Source organism: Oryctolagus cuniculus, chromosome 4 (assembly GCF_964237555.1).
Source record: "Oryctolagus cuniculus chromosome 4, mOryCun1.1, whole genome shotgun sequence".
In the NCBI taxonomy this organism is placed as follows: Eukaryota; Metazoa; Chordata; class Mammalia; order Lagomorpha; family Leporidae; genus Oryctolagus; species Oryctolagus cuniculus.
In genome coordinates this window covers 131,672,335-131,692,134 of record NC_091435.1, presented here as the reverse complement: position 1 = coordinate 131,692,134, position 19,800 = coordinate 131,672,335, and the positions used below count along the sequence as shown (strand labels likewise).

The 19,800-nt window shown below is 44.2% G+C and overlaps 1 protein-coding gene across 2 annotated transcripts in view; it reads right to left on the bottom strand.

Moving 5' to 3' along the window:
- ANKUB1 (ankyrin repeat and ubiquitin domain containing 1) overlaps nt 1–19,800 on the bottom strand; it is a 75,391-nt gene that overhangs the window by 28,399 nt on the left and 27,192 nt on the right. Inside the window, exons 1-4 of one of the 2 annotated variants that reach the window (XM_070072666.1) lie at nt 15,482–15,573; nt 14,960–15,060; nt 12,917–13,060; nt 101–317 (exon numbers count right to left, since the gene is read on the bottom strand). In XM_070072666.1, the coding sequence (XP_069928767.1) occupies nt 101–317; nt 12,917–13,060; nt 14,960–15,049 (451 nt within the window). In that variant the 5' untranslated portion in view covers nt 15,050–15,060; nt 15,482–15,573. Of the gene's footprint in view, nt 1–100; nt 318–12,916; nt 13,061–14,959; nt 15,061–15,481; nt 15,574–19,800 lie in introns of those variants that run through there. The other variant, XM_070072667.1, reaches the window with a different exon arrangement.

Here is a 19,800-nt window from a genome sequence, read left to right as displayed (position 1 = left end):
TCTCTCTCTCCCCTTTTGCCTTGCAAATGAAATACATTGAGGAAAAACAGATGGGTTATCAGACACCCCTAGTGCTGAGTATCCCATGTGTGGGCTGTACCGATGTCAGTCTGGTAGTCCCTGAGGGAGTTGCAGTCATACATCTCTACTCGCTCTGGGGTCCGGAGACAGTAGACACTCACAGGGAAGCCACATTTCAGAGTGACCAGTGTTCTCAGATCAGATACTTTTTTACCAAGAAGGGAAATGTTCTCCATTATTGCCATTGTCTCTTGGGTTACAGCATTGAACACGTAGAGAGTAGGCTTTTCTTCTTCCTAAAGGGAGAAAAAAGGAAGGAATTCATTGGCTGGAGGTTGCACTGAGGGACAGATGTTTCAGAGGGTGACATGGGTGTGAAGGGTGAAAGCAAAGGTCAGTTCAGGGCTGTGACTTCTGATCTGAGGCTTGTTCTTCTGCCCTGGGGATACGAGCAAGGTCCCCTGCTTTTAGTGACGTGGGGATGTGGCAGGGATTTGAAACTTTCTTACTCTGTAGTCTGCAGGCCAAGATGCCCAAGAGGAGTGTTGACGGTATATATATCCACACTGTATTTATGGAGGTGTTAGAAAGCACTTCTCCGCTGTGCTGCACCTTAACCTGGAATACCTTGGATTCTAAGTCATCTATCAGTTTTTTTAAAAAATCCTTTCTGGGTGGTTACCTGGGAGGGAGTTTCTGTTTATCATTGTAGCTCTTCACTATCTGTATGGTTTGATTAAAAAAAATACAATAACCGGCCGGCGCCGTGGCTCAATAGGCTAATCCTCCACCTTGCGGCGCCGGCACACCGGGTTCTAGTCCCGGTCGGGGCGCCGGATTCTGTCCCGGTTGCCCCTCTTCCAGGCCAGCTCTCTGCTATGGCCAGGGAGTGCAGTGGAGGATGGCCCAGGTGCTTGGGCCCTGCACCCCATGGGAGACCAGGAAAAGCACCTGGCTCCTGGCTCCTGCCATCGGATCAGCGCGGTGCGCCGGCTGCAGCGGCGGCCATTGGAGGGTGATCCAACGGCAAAGGAAGACCTTTCTCTCTGTCTCTCTCTCTCACTGTCCACTCTGCCTGTCAAAAAAATAAATAAATAAATAAAAAAATTAAAAAAAAATACAATAACCACATGTACTTACTTTTACTATTTAAAAGGGGAAATACTAAACACAAGTTTTTTTTTTAAAGGTTTTTTGTTCCTTTTATTTTGCAGTCTAAATAGGAAGGCACATGGAACAGGGATGTTTGAAGTAAAGAGGAAAAGTTTGAGGAAATACAGATCCTCCCGTTAGCAACAGTTTAATCAAGCCAAACCCAAACTAAAACACAGGGGCTGGTGTGGTGGCGTAACAGGTTGAACCACCGCTTGTGACATTGGAATCTCATATGGGCACTAGTCCTGGCTGCTCCACTTCCCATCCCACTCCCTGCTAATGGCCTGGGAAAAGCAGTGGAAGATGGCCCAAGTGCTTGGGCTCCTGCCACCACATGGAGACCCTAATTAAGCTTCTGGCTCCTGGCTTTGTCTTGGTTTTACTCTGGCCACTACAGCCATCTGGGGAGTGATCTCTCTGTGTCTCTCCTTCTCTCTCTTTAACTCTGCCTTTCAGGCAAATAAATTAAATCTTTCAAACACACACACACACACACACACACACAGAGCACATGGGAGAAAGGGGAAGGAAGTGGGGAGGAAAGTTGGTTAACATTGCCATTTTTTTTTTTTTTTTTGACAGGCAGAGTGGACAGTGAGAGAGAGAGACAGAGAGAGAAAGGTCTTCCTTTGCCGTTGGTTCACCCTCCAATGGCCGCCGCTGCAGCCGGCGCACCGCGCTGATCCGATGGCAGGAGCCAGGAGCCAGGTGCTTTTCCTGGTCTCCCATGGGGTGCAGGGCCCAAGCACCTGGGCCATCCTCCACTGCACTCCCTGGCCATAGCAGAGAGCTGGCCTGGAAGAGGGGCAACCGGGACAGAATCCGGCGCCCCGACCGGGACTAGAACCCGGTGTGCCGGCGCCGCAAGGTGGAGGATTAGCCTATTGAGCCACGGCGCCGGCCCAACATTGCCATTTTTCTAACAAAAAATGAAACTGGCTTTACTTCCTCTTTTTGCAGATTCAGGACAATAATATTTTTCTTCAATGGCCCATTGTTGGCCTGTGTGTCAATGTCAGTGTGCAGTGCCCCCTGAATGCCCCAGGGCTGCAGGCTCTCACAAGCTGGCCTGCAAATTCTCCCTGGGCCCTCCAGGCAGCCGCTGCTGTCTTGCCCCTCTGTTGTTCCCATTCCCACTTTCTCTCATCAGGATTCCTGATTCCTCCAGGGTCCCCACCCAGTTGCAGATTTAACAAACATTCAGTTCATTGCCACAAGATAACACAGAATTGTTGACAAAGCTGTTGAGGAGAGGTGATGAGATTCAGACCTGCAATGTCTAGGGCCCATTTCTTGACTCAAATCATTGGGAGCCGGTGCTGTGGCTCAGCAAGTTAAAGCCCCAGCCTTTAGTGCCTGCATCCCACATGGGCGGCGGTTTGAGACCCAGCTGCTCCATTTCCCATCCAGCTCTCTGCTATGGCCTGGGAAAAAATGGCCCAAGTCTTTGGGCCCCTGAACCCACGTGGGAGACCCAGAAGAAGCTTCAGGCTCCTGGCTTCAGATCAGCTCAGCTCTGGCCGTTGCAGTCCTTTGGGGAGTGAACCAGCCCATGAAAGACCTCTCTCTCTCTGGCTCTACCTCTCTCTATACCTCTGTTTTTCAAATAAATAAAATACATCTTAAAAGAACAAGCAAGCAAAAACAAAAACCAAAAATGACTGGGAGAAAGCTCAGTCCCTCTTTAGCTGCAGGTAAAGCCAGCCCAGCAAGCTATGCTCTTCACTGAATCTAAAGTACATAGAGTGATTTTTCATTGTTATTTCTCAGAAACTCACTCAATAACAAAAGAATACAGAATTTTCCTTTCACCATATTCATGATTTCTTATGGTTCAATGAGGTCAGTGTCTGTTCAAGTTAATCCTTGTAATAATTATGGGCAGGCAAAAATTCCTGAAAGCTGGATAAAAAGGTAGTGAGAAACAGAGAAAAAAATTTCTTTTATATAATAGCTGTTCTTATTTCTTTAAGACCCCTCTGATGGTTCACTCCCCAGATGGCTGCAACGGCCAGAGCAGTGCCAATCTGAAGCCAGGAGCCAGGAGCTTCTTCCTGGTCTCCCACCTGGGTGCAGGGGCCCAAGAACTTGGGCCATCTTGTACTGCTTTCCCAGGCCATAGCAGAGAGCTGGATTGGAAGTGGAGCAGCCATGTCTCGAACTGGCACCCATATGGGATGTTGGCACTTCAGGCCAGGGTGTTAACCCCCTGCGCCACAGCGCCAGCCCTGAAATTTGTATTCCTTAAATAAAAGGTTTCCCTGCATGGAAGAGGGTAGTCGTTTGGTGCAGTACCTTAACTTACCACTTGTGATGCCTGCATCTCATATTGGAGTGCCTGGTTAAAGTCCTGGCTACTCCAATCCCAACCAGTTTCCTCCCAGTGCACATCCTAGAAGGCAGAAGATGATGGCTCAAGTACTGGGGTCCCTGCCACCACATGGGAGACCTGGATGGAGTCCTAGGATCCTGGCTTTGGCCTAGCCTAACCCTGGTCATTGCAGGAATTTGGAGAGTGAACCAGCAAATGAAAGATTCATCTCTGTCACTCTGCCTTTCAAATAACTGAAAATAAATAAATAATGCTTTTTTAAAAAGTACATAAGAAATATTAATTATTAACAAAGCCAGGTTTTTAAATATCAATAAAATTACTGCTATAAAATCTTTTTTTTTCAGTTTCCAGAAACTTTTAAACATGTAAATAAATAATAAATGTTGCATGACATCTACAGCCCAAATAATTCATAATGTAACTGGAACATAGTTCTCATTGCACTATTTTCAACTCTACATATCCACCATTTTACAAAACTTGTCTTTGTGGGAAAATTTATTAGGAATTCTAATGAGGTTCACTGGTTGGAAACACTTTTTGGTTGCACTAGGAGGTTACAGATAGTTACTGATTAATAGCAACTTGCTAATTCACCTTATGCACATAGCTGATGGCATCTCCCTACCTTAATACCTACATGATATTCTTCCCCAAGCATTCTGAATCAATGAAGGCTGATAAGTTACACCCAGGTGTAAAATTACATTTTCTCCTTTACAAACAAAGACACTGAGATGCACACCAACTTTTCAATAAAAACAAGTACATTCTACTATTTCATGAGAATAATTCTACTTTTGCTTTCAAAAAACAGATGCAAACTCCCTGTAAGTACATATATTAACATTAACAATAGGGGTCGGCACTGTGGCGCAGTGGGTTAATGCCCCGGCCTGAAGCACCAGCATCCCATATGGGTGCTGGTTCGAGTCCCGGCTACTCCACTTCCTATCCAGCTCTCTGCTATGGCCTGGGATAGCAGTAGAAGATGGCCAAAGTCCTCAGGCCCCTGCACCCACATGGGAGACCCAGAAGAAGCTCCTGGCTCCTGATCAGCACAGCTCCGGCTGTTGCGGCCAATTGGGGAGTGAACCATCAGATGGAAGACCTCTCTCTCTCTCTCTGCCTCTCCTTTCTCTGGGTAACTCTTACTTACAAATAAATAAAAATAAATCTTTAAAAAAACAATAACAATGAAACAGGAAAAGTTAAAGCGATTTGAAACAAAGCAGAAGTTGGCATATGTCTTGAACGCTACTGTACTTTTTTATCAAGTTCTGCTTTTTTTTTTTTTTTATATTTTGCTGTTTTGGAGTTGTAGCACCAAATGAACAGGAACTTGCACCAGCTATTCCAGAGTGAACAAGAAGGAGAAGCAATGTTTGTTTTTGTTAAAGTGAATGAATTCCAGTTGAGATGTCTTAATAAATTTCTCCTCCTATACCATCATCATCTTGGAGAATTTATACTTGCAATCTGGGACGCTTAACTGAAAAACCTTTCTTCACCAAACTCTTTCTATACTGTTCACTATGGCTCATCTTAGAAAGATAGCCATTTTTTAGAAGTGTGTTTTCATTTGTAAGTTGTGCATTAATTTTTTTTTTTAGTTTGAAAGGCAGAGAGAGAGAGAGAGCGAGAGAGAGAGCAAGTGAGCTCCCATCTGCTGGTTCATTTCCTAATGCATGCAACTGCTGGGATTGGGTCGTGCTGAAGCCAGGAGCCAGGAATTCCTTCCAGGTCTCCCACATGTGTGGCAAGGTCCCAACTATCTGAGCCATTACCTGCTGCCTTCCAGGATGTGCAGCAGCAGGAGCTGAAAGAGGAAGCAGAGCCAGGGCTTGAACCCAGACACTCTGATATGGCATGTGGGCATCCCAAATGGCATCTCAACCACCACACCAAATGCTTACCCCTAAATTGCACATTTTTAAGAAACATGTTGGAGCCAGCACTGTGGCATAGTGGGTAAAGCTGCTGCCTGCAGTACTGGCATCCCGTATGGGCACTGGTTCAAGTCTTCGCTGCTGCACTTCTGATCCAGCTCTCTGCTATGGCCTGGGAAAGCAGTAGAAGATGGCCCAAGTCCTAGGGACCCTACACCCTCATGGGAGACCTGGAGGAAGCTTCTGGCTCCTGGCTTCGGATTGTCTCAGCTCTGGCTGTTGTGACCATTTGGGGAGTGAATCAGCGGATGGAAGGCTTCTTTCTTTCTCTCTATCTCTCCTCCTCTCTGTGTAACTCTGGCTTTCAAATGAATAAATAAATCTTAAAAAAAAAAAAGAAACTTATCTACTTTGTGTGTGTGTGTGTGTGTGTGTGTATAAACACCTATAGGAAGTGTAAAACAACATATGCAGCTCATGGACTTTGGTCTCTGTAAATTCACACTGTCTTTTAAAAGCTAAACTGTGCATCATTTTCCATCCGTTTTAGTCTTATCAATATAGTGTAAGTTTCAACTTCTCTGACAGACATCTAAGCAATGGCACTAAGATTAACACAATCTCTTACCAGAAAACAGCTTCTCACATTCCAAGGATATCAGAAGGGATTAACTGTGTTTTAGCCCAGCACTTGGTTGGTGGAAGTGTGGCTTTATAAGGAGGCAGGGAAACCAGAGGGAGTCTTAGGGAAGCTGAGCCGACCTCATACTCTAGAAGACTCAGCCTATGGGACAGTTGTCCCCTTTGCAGGAGAGCATGGATGGGTGACAAGGTGCTCCCAATGGGGCCTAATTGTCCCCCTCCACTTTGAATTCTAAGCCAGTCAGGCAGAGTAGCAAGGGACATGCAGTGCCCATGGCAGCGGCAGTTCTGAAGCTTCCAGCCCTGGCAGCAGTGTGTCTAGTGCCTGCTCCAGGGGTGCAGTGGTGGCTGCAGTAGCAGCCTTCCTGGGTTGGTTCTGAGTCATGATTTAGGTGTTGTTTCTGGCTGCATAATCTTAGAGCCAGATTCTCCAGTCTTCTTGGTAAGACTGTAAACTACCCTGGGGTCTACCCCAGGGTCTTTCAGTTTGTTTATTTCCTGCTTAAGTTACTCAGGTGTCGCTCCCCATCTTCGTGGAGGAACGACACAGGACCCTGCGCTGTTCTTTTGTCTGCTCGGCCCTCCCCGGGTTTGCTGCTGGTTCTTCCCGGGTTGGCTACCATCCCTTCCACCTCCGTGGAAGGGCGGTTCCCCCTGCCACTTTCCCCACTTCCGCGGGGGAGCGGGGGAGCGGCACACCGCCGGCCGGCTCTCTCGGGGGCTGCTCAGATGTTCCTCAGGTGTTCCTGGTGCATGTTGGCTCTCTCCTCCTTTATAGTCCTCTTCCACCAATCCCAACTCTGCTACCCACACGCCGAGTACGCTGCTCTCCTCCAATCAGGAGCAGCTCCTACAGTTTATTGGTTGAACTGGAGGCAGCTGTGTAGAAGCTGTTTCCTCCTCTCCCAGCGCCATATTGTGGGAGAGCAGATGCATAGAATAAGTCTTAATTCCAGTAACTTAGTCTAGTCCGAGTTGCTCCCAGTTGCTCCCCACACTCAGGGTTTCTTTTCTTTCTTCTTTCTTTCTTTCTTTCTTTCTTTCTTTCTTTCTTTCTTTCTTTCTTTCTTTCTTTCTTTCTTTCTTTCTCTTTCTTTCTTTCTTTTTCTTTCTTTCTTTCTTTCTTTCTTTCTTTCTTTCTTTCTTTCTTTCTTTTTTTTGACAGGCAGAGTGGACAGTGAGAGAGAGAGACAGAGAGAAAGGTCTTCCTTTGCCTCTGGTTCACCTTCCAATAGCCGCTGCGGCCGGCGCACCGTGCTGATCCGATGGCAGGAGCCAGGTGCTTCTCCTGGTCTCCCATGGGGTGCAGGGCCCAAGCACTTGGGCCATCCTCCACTGCACTCCCTGGCCACAGCAGAGAGCTGGCCTGGAAGAGGGGCAACCGGGACAGAATCCAGCGCCCTGACCAGGACTAGAACCCGGTGTGCTGGCGCCACAAGTCGGAGGATTAGCCTTTTGAGCCACGGTGCTGGCCTGAAATGCATCTCAGTACCTTGCTGTGATGTTTCCAATTATAACCACATACCTTCTTGTTCATTTTCATTCTATGTCCCTCAAGGCCTTTATCAATTCATCCATTTAGCACATATTTATGTAGAGTCTGTTGTATGTTGGGTATTGGTTTAGGCACTGGTTGACAACAGCAAAACTCAAGCAGTACTGTCCTCAATATCTGGGTCAGGTGTTGTGGCACAGCATGTTAAATGCTACTTGTGACGCTGGCATCTCACATCAGAGTGTTGGTTTGAGGCCCAGATGCTCTGCTTCTGATCCAGCTCCCAGCTAATGTGCCTGGAAGGCAGCAGAAGATGGTCTGCCACCCATGTGGGATACCAGAATGGAGTAATTGGCTTCTGGATTTGGCCTGGCCCATACCTGCCTGTTGTGGCCATTTGGGGAGTGAACCAGTGGATGGAAGACCTCTCTCTCTCTCTGTCTCTCTACATCTCTCTCTTTCTCTCTCTCTCTCTGTCTTTCTCTGTCTCTGTCTCTCCCTCTCTCTGTTGCTCTGCCTTGGAAATAAATAAATATATTTTTAAAAAAGCAATATTATCTCTGCATGCTGGACAAAAATCTGGGTTTTTACAATGTCATAGACCATGGTTAATAGGAATGCAGTGACAGTAAGAGCATTGGCAGTGAACAGGCAGGACTGACATCTGTGCTGATGGAAGTTGGAGTTGCATGCCATAGAAAATATTTCTTATGGCCTCTGTAGGAGTTCTTTTTCAAAGATGGGAAAGTTAATGCAATATTCTTTCCTCACTACTCTTGTGTTACCCCCCTATTTGCTTTTCCAAATGTGCCTACATTACCACTAAAGAAAAGATATAAAAAGCATGGAAGGTGCTGTTTTAAAATTTATTTAAGGGTAGATTTTCTCTGCATTTATCTAATATCTTTCCTTCTTTTCATAGAAACAAAGCTACACAGATACATGAACAAAATAGGGAACTCAATTATCTTGGGTTTATTTCATTGCATTTATCTACTTGTACCTTTTCAAAAAGGAAAACTGCCTACCAGAGCCAAGTGTTTGAACTTTGTAAAAATTTTTGGTTTATATTATAATATTTCTAAGTTGTATCAAAATAAGGGGTGCTAGCTTTCTGAGATTCTCCGAAGGTAGAACTAACTTGCACGCAGTGACATAGTATGAAGAGGAAATGTACTGGTTAAATCTGGGGATATAATTATACTATAAGCAATGACATGATTTAAAAAACAGCTCTCGTTATCTGTGGTAGAGCAAACAACAGAGCAGGTATGACTGCATTCTTTGAGGTGTGGGATGTTTTAATGATCTATTTTAGTTGTTGTAAGCCCATTTTTTTTTTTTTTGGATAAATGCTAACTTTTATTTTCTCATTCTTGGTCTGAGTTGGTATCTGAGCTGTCCCAGACTTTTTTTTTTTAAATATTTATTTATTTATTTGAAAGTCAGAGTTACACAGAGAGGAGGAGAGATAGAGAGAAAGGTCTTCCATATGGTGGTTCATTCCCCAATTGGCTGCAATAGCCGGAGCTGCGCCAATCTGAAGCCAGGAGCCAGGAGCTTCATCCAAGTCTCCCATGTGAGTGTAGCGGCCCAAGGACTTGGGCCATCTTCTACTGCTTTCCCAGGCCATAGCAGAGAGCTGAATTGGAAATGGAGGAGCCAGGACTTGAACCAGTGCCCATATGGCATACTGGCACTGCAGACAGCAACTTTACCTGCTACGCCACAGCGTTGGCCCCATGTCCTAGACTTTTTAAAGACATCCTAGGAGAATATTAAAATGGAGATCAACTCTAAGTGTTGTTTCACAGAGGCATCTAGCCAACTTCCTGTTTATCCTGGGGCCTGAGATTAGGAGCCTTCACAGGGACCCACATAGAGCTGTCCAGTTGTAGCCTCTGTAAACCCATTTTTTTTTAAAGGTTTATTTGTTTATTTTGAAAGGGTTAGAGAGAGTGGGAGACAGAGAGAGGGAGATCTTTCATCTGTTTGTTCACTCCCCGGATAGCTGCAACCACCAGCACTGGGCTAGACTGAAGCCAGGAGACCAGAGCCTCTCCTGAGTCTCTCCAGGAGTTGGCAGGGGCCAATGCACTTTGGCCATCATCCGCTCCTTTCCCATGCCATTAGGTGGGAGTTGGATTGGAAGTGGAGCAGCCAGGACACGAAGAACCAGTGCTCATATGGGATGCCAGCATTTCAGGCAGCGGCTTAACTTGCTATGTTTGCCACACACCGGCCCCCATAAGCCCATTTTAGACTATTATCGCACACATACGGTAAGTAGCATGGACTTTTAGAATAGGCCTGCCTCATTATCTAACTTAAACAGAAACGAAGTTGGGGTGGAAACCAGTATTTAAGTAATTCTTTACTTTCAGATATTAAAGATGTTATTCTCTGAGCCCAAAGTAGTGACAGAAATTCTCTAAATGTGACTCTACTGGACATAGTAAGGAATTAAATGAGTAAGATTTCCATGGGACTTGAGAATTTTTAATTATTCCCTGTGTGTTGGCCATGAGTCTTGTGGCATGTAGTGATATTCTGCGTTAGACCCTCTTGAATAAGCTCTTTTACCTCTACATTCTATTTCTGTCATTAGGATTTTAGAACTCCAGGAAAGTGTTAAGATTTCAGGGTGAAGCTTGTGTAGCTGTGATAGAAGATGCCTTATTAGCAGAATTTATGAAATGTTTTTGTAAGTAAAACTACAAACATAGGTTGCCTCTGGTGAGAGAAACTTGGAGCCAGAGGTGGAGACTTTTTACTGCATTAGGAGACTCCAAAAAGTTTGTGGAAAAAGAAAGTAAAAGATAAGTTTATTTTGATGCCAGATAAATGAAAACTATGCATAGTTTTTTTCATAATATGCATTTCCAAGAACTTTTTAAAAATCTTTATTTTTATATATTTAAAAGGGAGAGAGACAAAAGGAGAGAAATCTTCCGTCCCCCTGGTTTACTCCTCAAATGCCTTAAACAGCCAACACTAGGCCAGGCCAAAGCCAGGAGGCTGAACTCAATGCAGGTGTCACATGTGGGCAGCAAGGACCCAACTGCTTGAGCCATCACCTGCTGCCTCCCAGGATGTATGTTAGCAGGAAGATGGAATTGGAAGTACATCCAGGAGTCGAACCCAGACACTCTGATATGGGATGCAGGAGTCTCAACATCTTAACCACTGCACCAAACACTCACCATTTTATATGTGAAATTTTTGAAGCCTCATTGTATATAGGTTCCTATCTTTTTTTTTTTTTTATTGAGAGCAGTGTGCTGTTAGCACACTTTATTTACTTCCCTGAGGAGCCATCAAATTCCTCCAGCCAACTCAAATTAAATGCTCATATAAATATAAAAAGCACATCTAAGATGGTCTTTTTAAAAGAATCTAAATGGCATCATCTAATGCCTACTATTCTGTAATTCGTCTTTACAAATTATACTACTTAATAATTATTGATGTATTCGTTTTGAACATTCATCTAGTCAATTAGTAAAACACTTTAAGGAACTAGAGTGGGTGTTTGCCACAGTGGTGAAGATACTACTTGGGGGCTGGCATCACGGCTCAATAGGCTAATCCTCTGCCTGAGGCGCTGGCACCCCGGGTTCTAGTCCCAGTGGGGCACCGGATTCTGTCCCGCTTGCCTGTTTTCCAGTCCATCTCTCTGCTGTGGCCCGGGAGTGCAGTGGAGGATGGCCCAAGTGCTTGGGTCCTGCACCTTCATGGGAGACAAGGAGAGGCACCTGGTTCCCAGCTTTGGATCAGCGCGGTGCGCCGTGCGCTGGCCGCAGCGCGCCAGCTGCAGTGTCCACTGGGGGGTGAACCAACGGAAAAGGAAGACCTTTCTCTCTGTCTCTCTCTCTCACTGTCTACTCTGCCTGTCAAAATAAATAAATAAATAAATAAATAAAGATACTACTTGGGAGGCCCATATTCCATGTTGGAGTGGCTGGGTTCAAGTCCCAACTCTGCTTCTGCTCCAGCTTCCTGTTAACTAGCATTCTCGGAGGCATTAGGTGATGCCCCACGCGGTTGGGTCCCTGTCATCTACATGAAAGACCTGCACTGAATTCCTAGCTCTCAGCTTCTCTCTCTGTTGCTAGCATCTATAGAGTAAGGATGGCAGGTTTTTGCCTATTTGTCTGTCTTTCTGTGTGCCTGTGCCTTTCAAATAAATTAAAATACATAATAAACAAGGACTTAAGTAAAACTATCACAAAATTTTTTAAATGCTAAATATGAGAAAAGTAGTTCCCTATTTAGCAGAGAATATGTGCTTTTTGAAGTTCCTTGAGGCCCAAGTTTTCATATGGGCTAAAGAATTAGTATAGAATAATACTTCCACCCGAATACAGCACTCTTATATTCTTTGGAGTACCTGTCCATTTAAAAAATTGAAAGCTGGTGTTGGCACTGTGGCATAGCAAGTAAAGCCTCCGTCTGCAGTGCTGGCATTCCATATGGTTACCGGTTTGAGTCCTGGCTACTCCACTTCTGATCTAGCTCCCTGCTAATGCACCTAGGAAAGCAGCAGAAGGTAGCCCAAGTGCTTGGGCCTCTGCACCTATGTGGGATACCCAGAAGGAGCTCCTGGCTCCTGGTTCCTGACTTCGGACAGGCCCAGTTCTGGCTGTCATGGTCATTCAGGGGAGTAAACCAGCAGATGGAAGATCTCTCGTTGTCTCTTCCTCTGTCTCCCTGTAATTCTGCCTATCAAGTAAATACATAAATCTTTCTTAAAAATTGAAACTAAGGATAGTTTATCCAGAAAATTTTCTAGGAGCATACTTTATATATTTTACCATTGTAGGGTTGTGTAAGGTTCTTAAAGCTCAGCCGTGGACGCTAAGTTAAACATCCATCGATTAAGGAAGCTCCATAAGTGGAAAGGCTGTCCCCCTTGCATATGTAAGTTGGAGGATACTCTTGATGTATTTGGATGTACGAACTGACCCTTCATTTTTATTGTTACTAAAAATTTCTTCTCCTTCCTCATTCCACCGCCCCTAATGATTGTGTGCTGCATAGAGGCAGCTAATCCTGTTCTCTGCGTGTCAATATCCCAGAAATGTTCCTTGGTTTTCTTCCTATATTGTGTTGTGGTGAGCTCTGTGATGACTGGATGGGGCAGGCAGCAAATGAGTTAGGAAAAGGAGGGGACGAAGGAGTAAACAAGGGGAATGCTATTCAGGCTCCTTGTTTTACTTCTTCTTACAGCACAGAGCGTGCCAAAGAACCATTACAGAAATGGAAGAGAGCAGAAGGTAAGAACATCTCCAAGTTTATGAAATTACTTTGGTTGACTTTTCGATTACTTTATTCAAAATATGAAAGACAATCTGGACAAATGTGGTATGATCAATGTACCTTAAGAAAGCATTTGAGAGTTGAACAGAAAGATACTCCAACATCAGCAAGACTCCAGCTGTTCTTTAGTGCAGCTCCAGCGTACATCAGTTCCAGATACCGCCGGCCTTGTTTGTCTTCAGAGAGGGGAATGTGGAAATAATCCTTTAAAATCAAGAGCATATTATGAAAACAGTGTATTTCTGTATTACCAGACCAGAAATGTAATCTCTTTCTTTTACATTTTTCCACTTAGTATTCTAATTGTTTGGGACAAAAAGGAAAAAGTATTAGACAGGGTTTCATAACTTTTAGACCTCTCCCCAAATTAATACAATTTAGGTGGGAAAAAAAGACACATGTAGGCAACAAGCTACAGTAGTAGTACCCAGCTGTCCTGTGACTTTTTCACGAAGGAAATCACAGATGTTTTTATATGACCATTGTTGCAGTTATCTCAAAATATTATTTATATTTACCGTTACTTTGAAAGTACAGTAGTTACTATATGCACTGCTAGAACTTGTTCGTAAAAAATCTCACATGTCACTATGTCACAAATGTTTTATATATATATATATATAAAATAAAGTTATTTTTTATTTGAAAGGCAGAGTTACAGAGAGGCAGAGGCAGAGAGAGGTCTTCTATCTGCTGGTTCACTCCCCAAATGGCTCTAATGGCCAGAGCTGGGCTGATCTGAAGCCAGGAGCTTCTCCCATATTTCCCAGTTGGGTGCAGGGGCCCAAGCACTTGGGCCATCTTCTACTGCTTACTCAGGCCATAGCAGAGAGCTGGATTGGAAATGGAGCAGCCAGATTTCGAACCAGTGCCTATATGGGATGCTGGTACTGCAGGTGGCTTTACCACTACACCACAGTGCTGTACACTTAATATATATTTTTAAAGCCATCTTTTCTTAATGTTTATTTATTTTTCATCTACTTTCAAGGCAGAGAGAGAGAAATTTTCCATCTATTGGTTCACTCCCCAGTCAATGCCTGGCCAAGGCCAGGAACTTGAAATTCTCTCTCAGTCTCCCATGTGGGTATCAGGGACCCAGCACCTGAGTCATCTTCCACTGCTTTCTTGGGTACTTTAGCAAGGAGCTAGATCAGAAGCAGAGTAGCGGAGACTCAAACCAGCATTCTGATATAGGATGCGTGTGTCCAACACACTGAATTAACCTGCTGCAGGTGCCATACCACCTGCCTCTATTTTTAATATTTGAAAATTGTATATAATAGGTTTCCTTTTTTGATATATATTTTATTTTATGCATTTAAGGACATTCTATGGAGTCTATAGGCTTCACCAGACTTCCTAAATTACCAAAGGTTAAGATTTCTTTTGTTAGAAATTCTAGATTTGACTAATTTGTTAAATATTGTGTGACTATGGTTCACTAATGCTCCTTAGCAAATGGGAATGACTGTCTCCAGGTTAGATATTTTATGATCAGGGACTAAATAATTTTGTATAATTTTTCATTTTAGAGTGAATATTTCTAAGAAATTTATAGGGAGATACTGTACCCACATTTTTCTTATTCTGCTTGGTGATCCTAGATAAGATAGTCTATCTGATCTTGCATTCAGTTTTCTGTCAGTGAAAAAGGAAGCTATAGTGCACTTGTTGTGTAAAGTGTCTTTGTTTCAAAATCCTTTGGTTCTTTAATTGCCTGCTCACCAAACAAGGCCTCCCTCTGCTACCTAGCACATTTCATCTAGATAGCCTAAACTTACTGTGTTGTTTTGGTTCTCTTCCGTGGTAACACTGCCTGGCCCATGCACAACCCACAAATCCCCCAAAGACAAAGGAAGCTCCTTTTTTTTTTTTTTTTTCCTAGAATTTATTGGCTCAGTTTGTTTTCTTGCCTAACATCTCTAGAGTTGCTGTCTTCCTATCAATCTAATACAAACAACTAATGATATTCTCAGATAGTTTTAGGTCGTTGTTTGCTAAAAATATCCCCGACAAGATGTCCAGTCTAGGTTCACTTTAAGCTGCACTGCATAGTTACAGTTACTACACGTGATAGTGGGTCAGGAACATCATACATACCTTTATCATCAGCTTGACAGCCTCTACAGTCACATCTGCTGAAACATCGAAGGGTTCGAAAGATCCCTCAAAGGCTATGAAAATCCTCATTGTGCAATTGCCTTCCAAAACAAAGCAGAACAAACCAGCATCAACAACAACAACAAAAAGCAACTGAAAACTTTTGTTTCAAGGATCCTTCTGGGTAGCTGAAAAAATATTGATTCACGATCAAGGTCAAAAATAATGGCCAGAGATTGCTGCCACTGGGTAACCTCAAAAGTGAACAGAGAGAATGTGAAAATCCACAGCCCACCGCATCACAGCATCAGGCAAAACAGACAGCAGCTCCGCTGGAGGAAGTGTTTCTTGGCTGAAGGCATAGTAAACAGCTACCTTCTTCCTATTACGGAAACTACCAAACTTGACAATGGTTGAGGCAAGTGTGAACAAGCATCAACTATGTCACTCACAAATGTTATGTATAAATTAGACTTTGTGAGGTGCCCATGATGATCTGCTGACTCTTGAGTTCCTATTTACCTAAGTAGAGCTGGTTGAAGAACCTCAAAAAAGAGATCTTTGGTTGAGATGCACTGCCCTAGGGTACAGCAGAGTTGATTTTATTGAATGTGGTAATCCGGAAAGTTCTCTGTAAATAACTCGGAGCCCAAGAATTCTGGTTTCCATAACAACTTTGTGTATTTGTTCCTTGGCAGTGTTTCTAATCCTGCCATGGGATGCAGAACAATACCCACTTGCACCAGGGAGACCAATGTGTGGGCAAGTGACTCTACAGCTTTCCCTCCCCGTCTCTGTATAATGGAATCTGCTGAATAGCAACACAGCATAGTTGATATTTCTGCTAGTCTTTGCCTTTATGTTATTTAGAACAACTTGCCATTGTTACCTACTTCAACCTCCCTTGGTGTTGGTGGGGAGCATTTCAAACCCCACTCAATAACTGAGTGAAGATACTGAGCATCATTAGTCAAGGTTATAGAGCAAGCATTTTATTATTAATTCTGTTTATTCTCTGAAATAGCCAGTATTATGCACCTGGTTTAATGTTATTATGTCTGATCATATTTTCATAGACATAAATTTGGCCTTCCTGAAATCTCTCCTAGGGCAGAATTCTCATATTTATTTTAAAAGATTTATTTGAAAGTCAGAGTTATAAAGGGAGAGAGAGAGACAGAGAGAGATCTTCCATTGGGTAGTTCACTCCTCAGACGGCTGCAACAAATGGGGCTGGGCCAGACTGAAGCCAGGAGCTTTTTCCAGGTCTCTCACGTGGGTAGCAGGGTCCCAAAGCACTTGGGCCATCTTCCACTGCTTTCCCCAAGCCATTAGCAGGGAGCTGGATTGGAAGTGGGGCAGCGGGGACTTGAATCAGGGCCCATATGGATGCCAGTGTCACAGGCGGTGGCTTCACTTGCTACACCACCACACTGGCGCCTATTTTTGTTTTCAAAAGCACTTAGCACGAAGTGAATGACATGGAAGGTGTTGAGGAAATGTTAATCTGCTGACTGATCTCTTCTGGTGCCCAACTTGAGTTTCAGCTGTAAGATGTTTGAGAAAATGGAAAGCATATAAAGGGCAAAGCGTTTGATCGTAAGCTAAACTCTTTTTGTCTCATTTTTCAAATGTGTTGCAATATGATGATATCTTCTCATTGTTGACCATTTTGATAGGAAGCATATTCATGTAGGATTAATGTAGTTGATGTTTTGGTGCCTTGCCAACTCTTCCCCTGCTCTCCTCCCACAGCTATTGTGACTACTGAAGGCTCATAGTTGCACTCCCTCGTCTAAAGAATTGCCACCAGTTGATGGGAACTCCTTGCCAGAAAATCTTAGCACCCTTCTCATTTACTAACTGCTAAGGTACTACCAGTGACCCACCCCATTGTTTCAAGGGGATCAGCTCTGCAGAGGATCTCTGTAAGTCAAGCCATGGCTGAACTTTACCTTCAGCATTACTGGGTTCTTTCTTTCCAATCCTGCTGAACTTTCTTGATTGATTTTCCCAAGAGCACTCTTTCTGTAACTGACATGTGTCTGAATCCCATCTCAAGCTTGGTTTCTGGAAAACTCCACCTGGAAATTTATATGCTTTAAGAAATTACAAGCTGGGGCTGGCGCTGTGGCACAGTGGGTTAACACCCTGGCCCGAACCGCCAACGTCCCATATGGGCGCCGGTTTGAGACCTGGCTGCTCCACTTCCTGTCCAGCTCTCTGCTATGGCCCGGGAAAGCAGTAAAAGATGGCCCAAGTCCTTGGGCCCCTGCACCCACGTGGGAGACCCGGAAGAAGCTCCTAGCTCCTGGCTTCGGGTCGATACAGCTCTGGCTGTTGCAGCCATCTAGGGAGTGAACCTTCGGATGGAAGACCTCTCTCTCTCTCTCTCTCTGCCTCTCCTCTCTCTGTGTAACTTTGACTTTCAAATAAATAAATAAATAAATAAATCTTTTAAAAAAAGAAATCACAAGCAATTTTGCAGCTTCCTGAACTTCAGATTTCTTTATTTCTGTACACTGAAGTACAGTTGCCTTTTGGAGTAAGTGCCCAGCTCAAAATGATGTCCTTAAGTAGTTGCTCCCTAGACCCAGCAGCTAGGTTTTTAATATGATCCTTTTCTCTTCATCAATAATTGCTTGGGCCAGAATTCATAAGTCAGAATTCTTTCATTTGCCACTGAAGGAAAATAAGACATTGTGACTGGCATTGTAACAGGCAAATTAAGAACTGTAGGTAAATGATCTTCTTTCCCCAATGTAACTAAGTGGCAGAGAAAGCTGGCCAAGAAGGAATGAGGAAGGCCAAAGAGGAAGCGAGAACATTCCTTTTGTTTCTTATTGCCCTTAACTTTTGTGAGATACCCTCCCTCTCTATAATGAATTCTCCCCATTTTGCTTCAGCGTGTTTGAGTTGGTTACTGTAACTTAAAAAGGAAAGAGTTCTAATACATATGTATTCGTTAAGATTCAGCTTCCTTTAGAACAAAGTAATTATGTCAGTTGTTTAGTATTCTTCTCAAGATAGTAGCAAAAAGTTTTCAATGAAATGTTTGGACAAGAGTGAGTGAAATTATTCCTATTGTAGAAGACATAAGTATAATCCAAAAAAAAGTGGGGAGAGAAATAATTCAAGTTAGTGACTGTATTTAAAATTAATATTCAGAAATCGGGGTGGGCATTTGGCCTGGTGGTTAAGGCGCCTCTTGGGATGACCCATGTCCAAATGCCCGGGTTTATGTCCTGCCTCCGCTTGCAGTTCCAGCTTCCCGCTGATGCTGGGGGACAACAGTTGATGGCTCAGATAGTTGGGTCTCTGCCACCTACGTGAGAGACCTGGGTTGAGTTCCTGGTTCCTGGCTTCTGCTTGGCCCAGCCCCAGCTGTTGTGAGCATTTGTGTAGTGAACTAGCTGATATGTGATTTCTGTCTGTCTCCATCTCTCTGCCTTTGAAATAAGTAAAATATAAATAAAAATAACACACAGAGGTAAATATCTTATAGAAACATAGATAACGGAAGACATAATGTAAGAAAATGCTCTCTTTATAAAAGAAGAAAGATAATCTATTAGAAATAAATATAAGTAGAAAACTTATACAATGAATGTAAAGTAAGCACAAAAACGATTAGAGCAAGTGAACCAGTATACTATAATATTGGAAAGATGATTCAAAAATCATTACAGTGATCAATTCATTCTAAGTTAACCTATCAATTAATATTATCTCAACAGGATTTTTTGGTTTATTTAAGCAAGATGCTCTTACAATTCATGTAGAAAATGAACAAGCAAGAGCCGGCGCCACGGCTCACTAGGCTAATCCTCCGCCTTGCGGCGCCGGCACACCGGGTTCTAATCCCAGTCAGGGCACCGGATTCTGTCCCGGTTGCCCCTCTTCCAGGCCAGCTCTCTGTTGTGGCCAGGGAGTGCAGTGGAGGATGGCCCAAGTGCTTGGGCCCTGCACCCCATGGGAGACCAGGATAAGTACCTGGCTCCTGCCTTCGGATCAGCGTGGTGCGCTGGCCACGGTGGCCATTGGAGGGTGAACCAACGCGGCAAAAGGAAGACCTTTCTCTCTGTCTCTCTCTCTCGCCGTCCACTCTGCCTGTCAAAAAAAAAAAAAAAAAAAAAAAAAGCAAAGAGCAAAGACAGCCAGAAAAAATCTGGAAAAGATAGTATTGAGGGGCCTGTGCCATGGCTCAATTGGCTAATCCTCCGCCTGTGGCGCCAGGACACTGGGTTCTAGTCCCGGTTGGGGCACCAGGTATTAGTCCTGGTTGCTCCTCTTCCAGTCCAGCTCTCTGCTGTGGCCCGGGAGGGCAGTGGAGGATGGCCCAAGTGCTTGGGCCCCTGCACCCTCTTGGGAGACTGGGAGGAAGCACCCGGCTCCTGGCTTCGGATTGGTGCAGCGCACCGGCCGTGGCAGCCATTAGGAGAGTGAACCAACGGAAGGAAGACCTTTCTCTTTGTCTCCCTCTTGCTGTCTATAACTCTACCTGTCAAAAAAATAAAAAAAGATAGTATTGAGGAATGTTCATCTACTAGTTGTTAGAATATATTGTAAGGCTGGAGTTGGCACTGTGGCCTAGTAGGTTAAGCCTCTGCCTGCGGCACTGACATCTGTATGGGCACCCATTCATGTCCCAGCTGCTCCACTTCCAATCCAGCTCTCTGCTATGGCCTGGGAAAGCAGTGAAAGATGGCCCAAGTGCTTGGGTCCCTGAACCCATGTGAGAGACCTGGAAGAAGTTCCTGGCTCCTGGCTTCAGGTCGGCTCAGCTCTGGCTGTTGTGACCATTTGGGGAATGAACCAGCAGATAGAAGACCTCTCTCTCT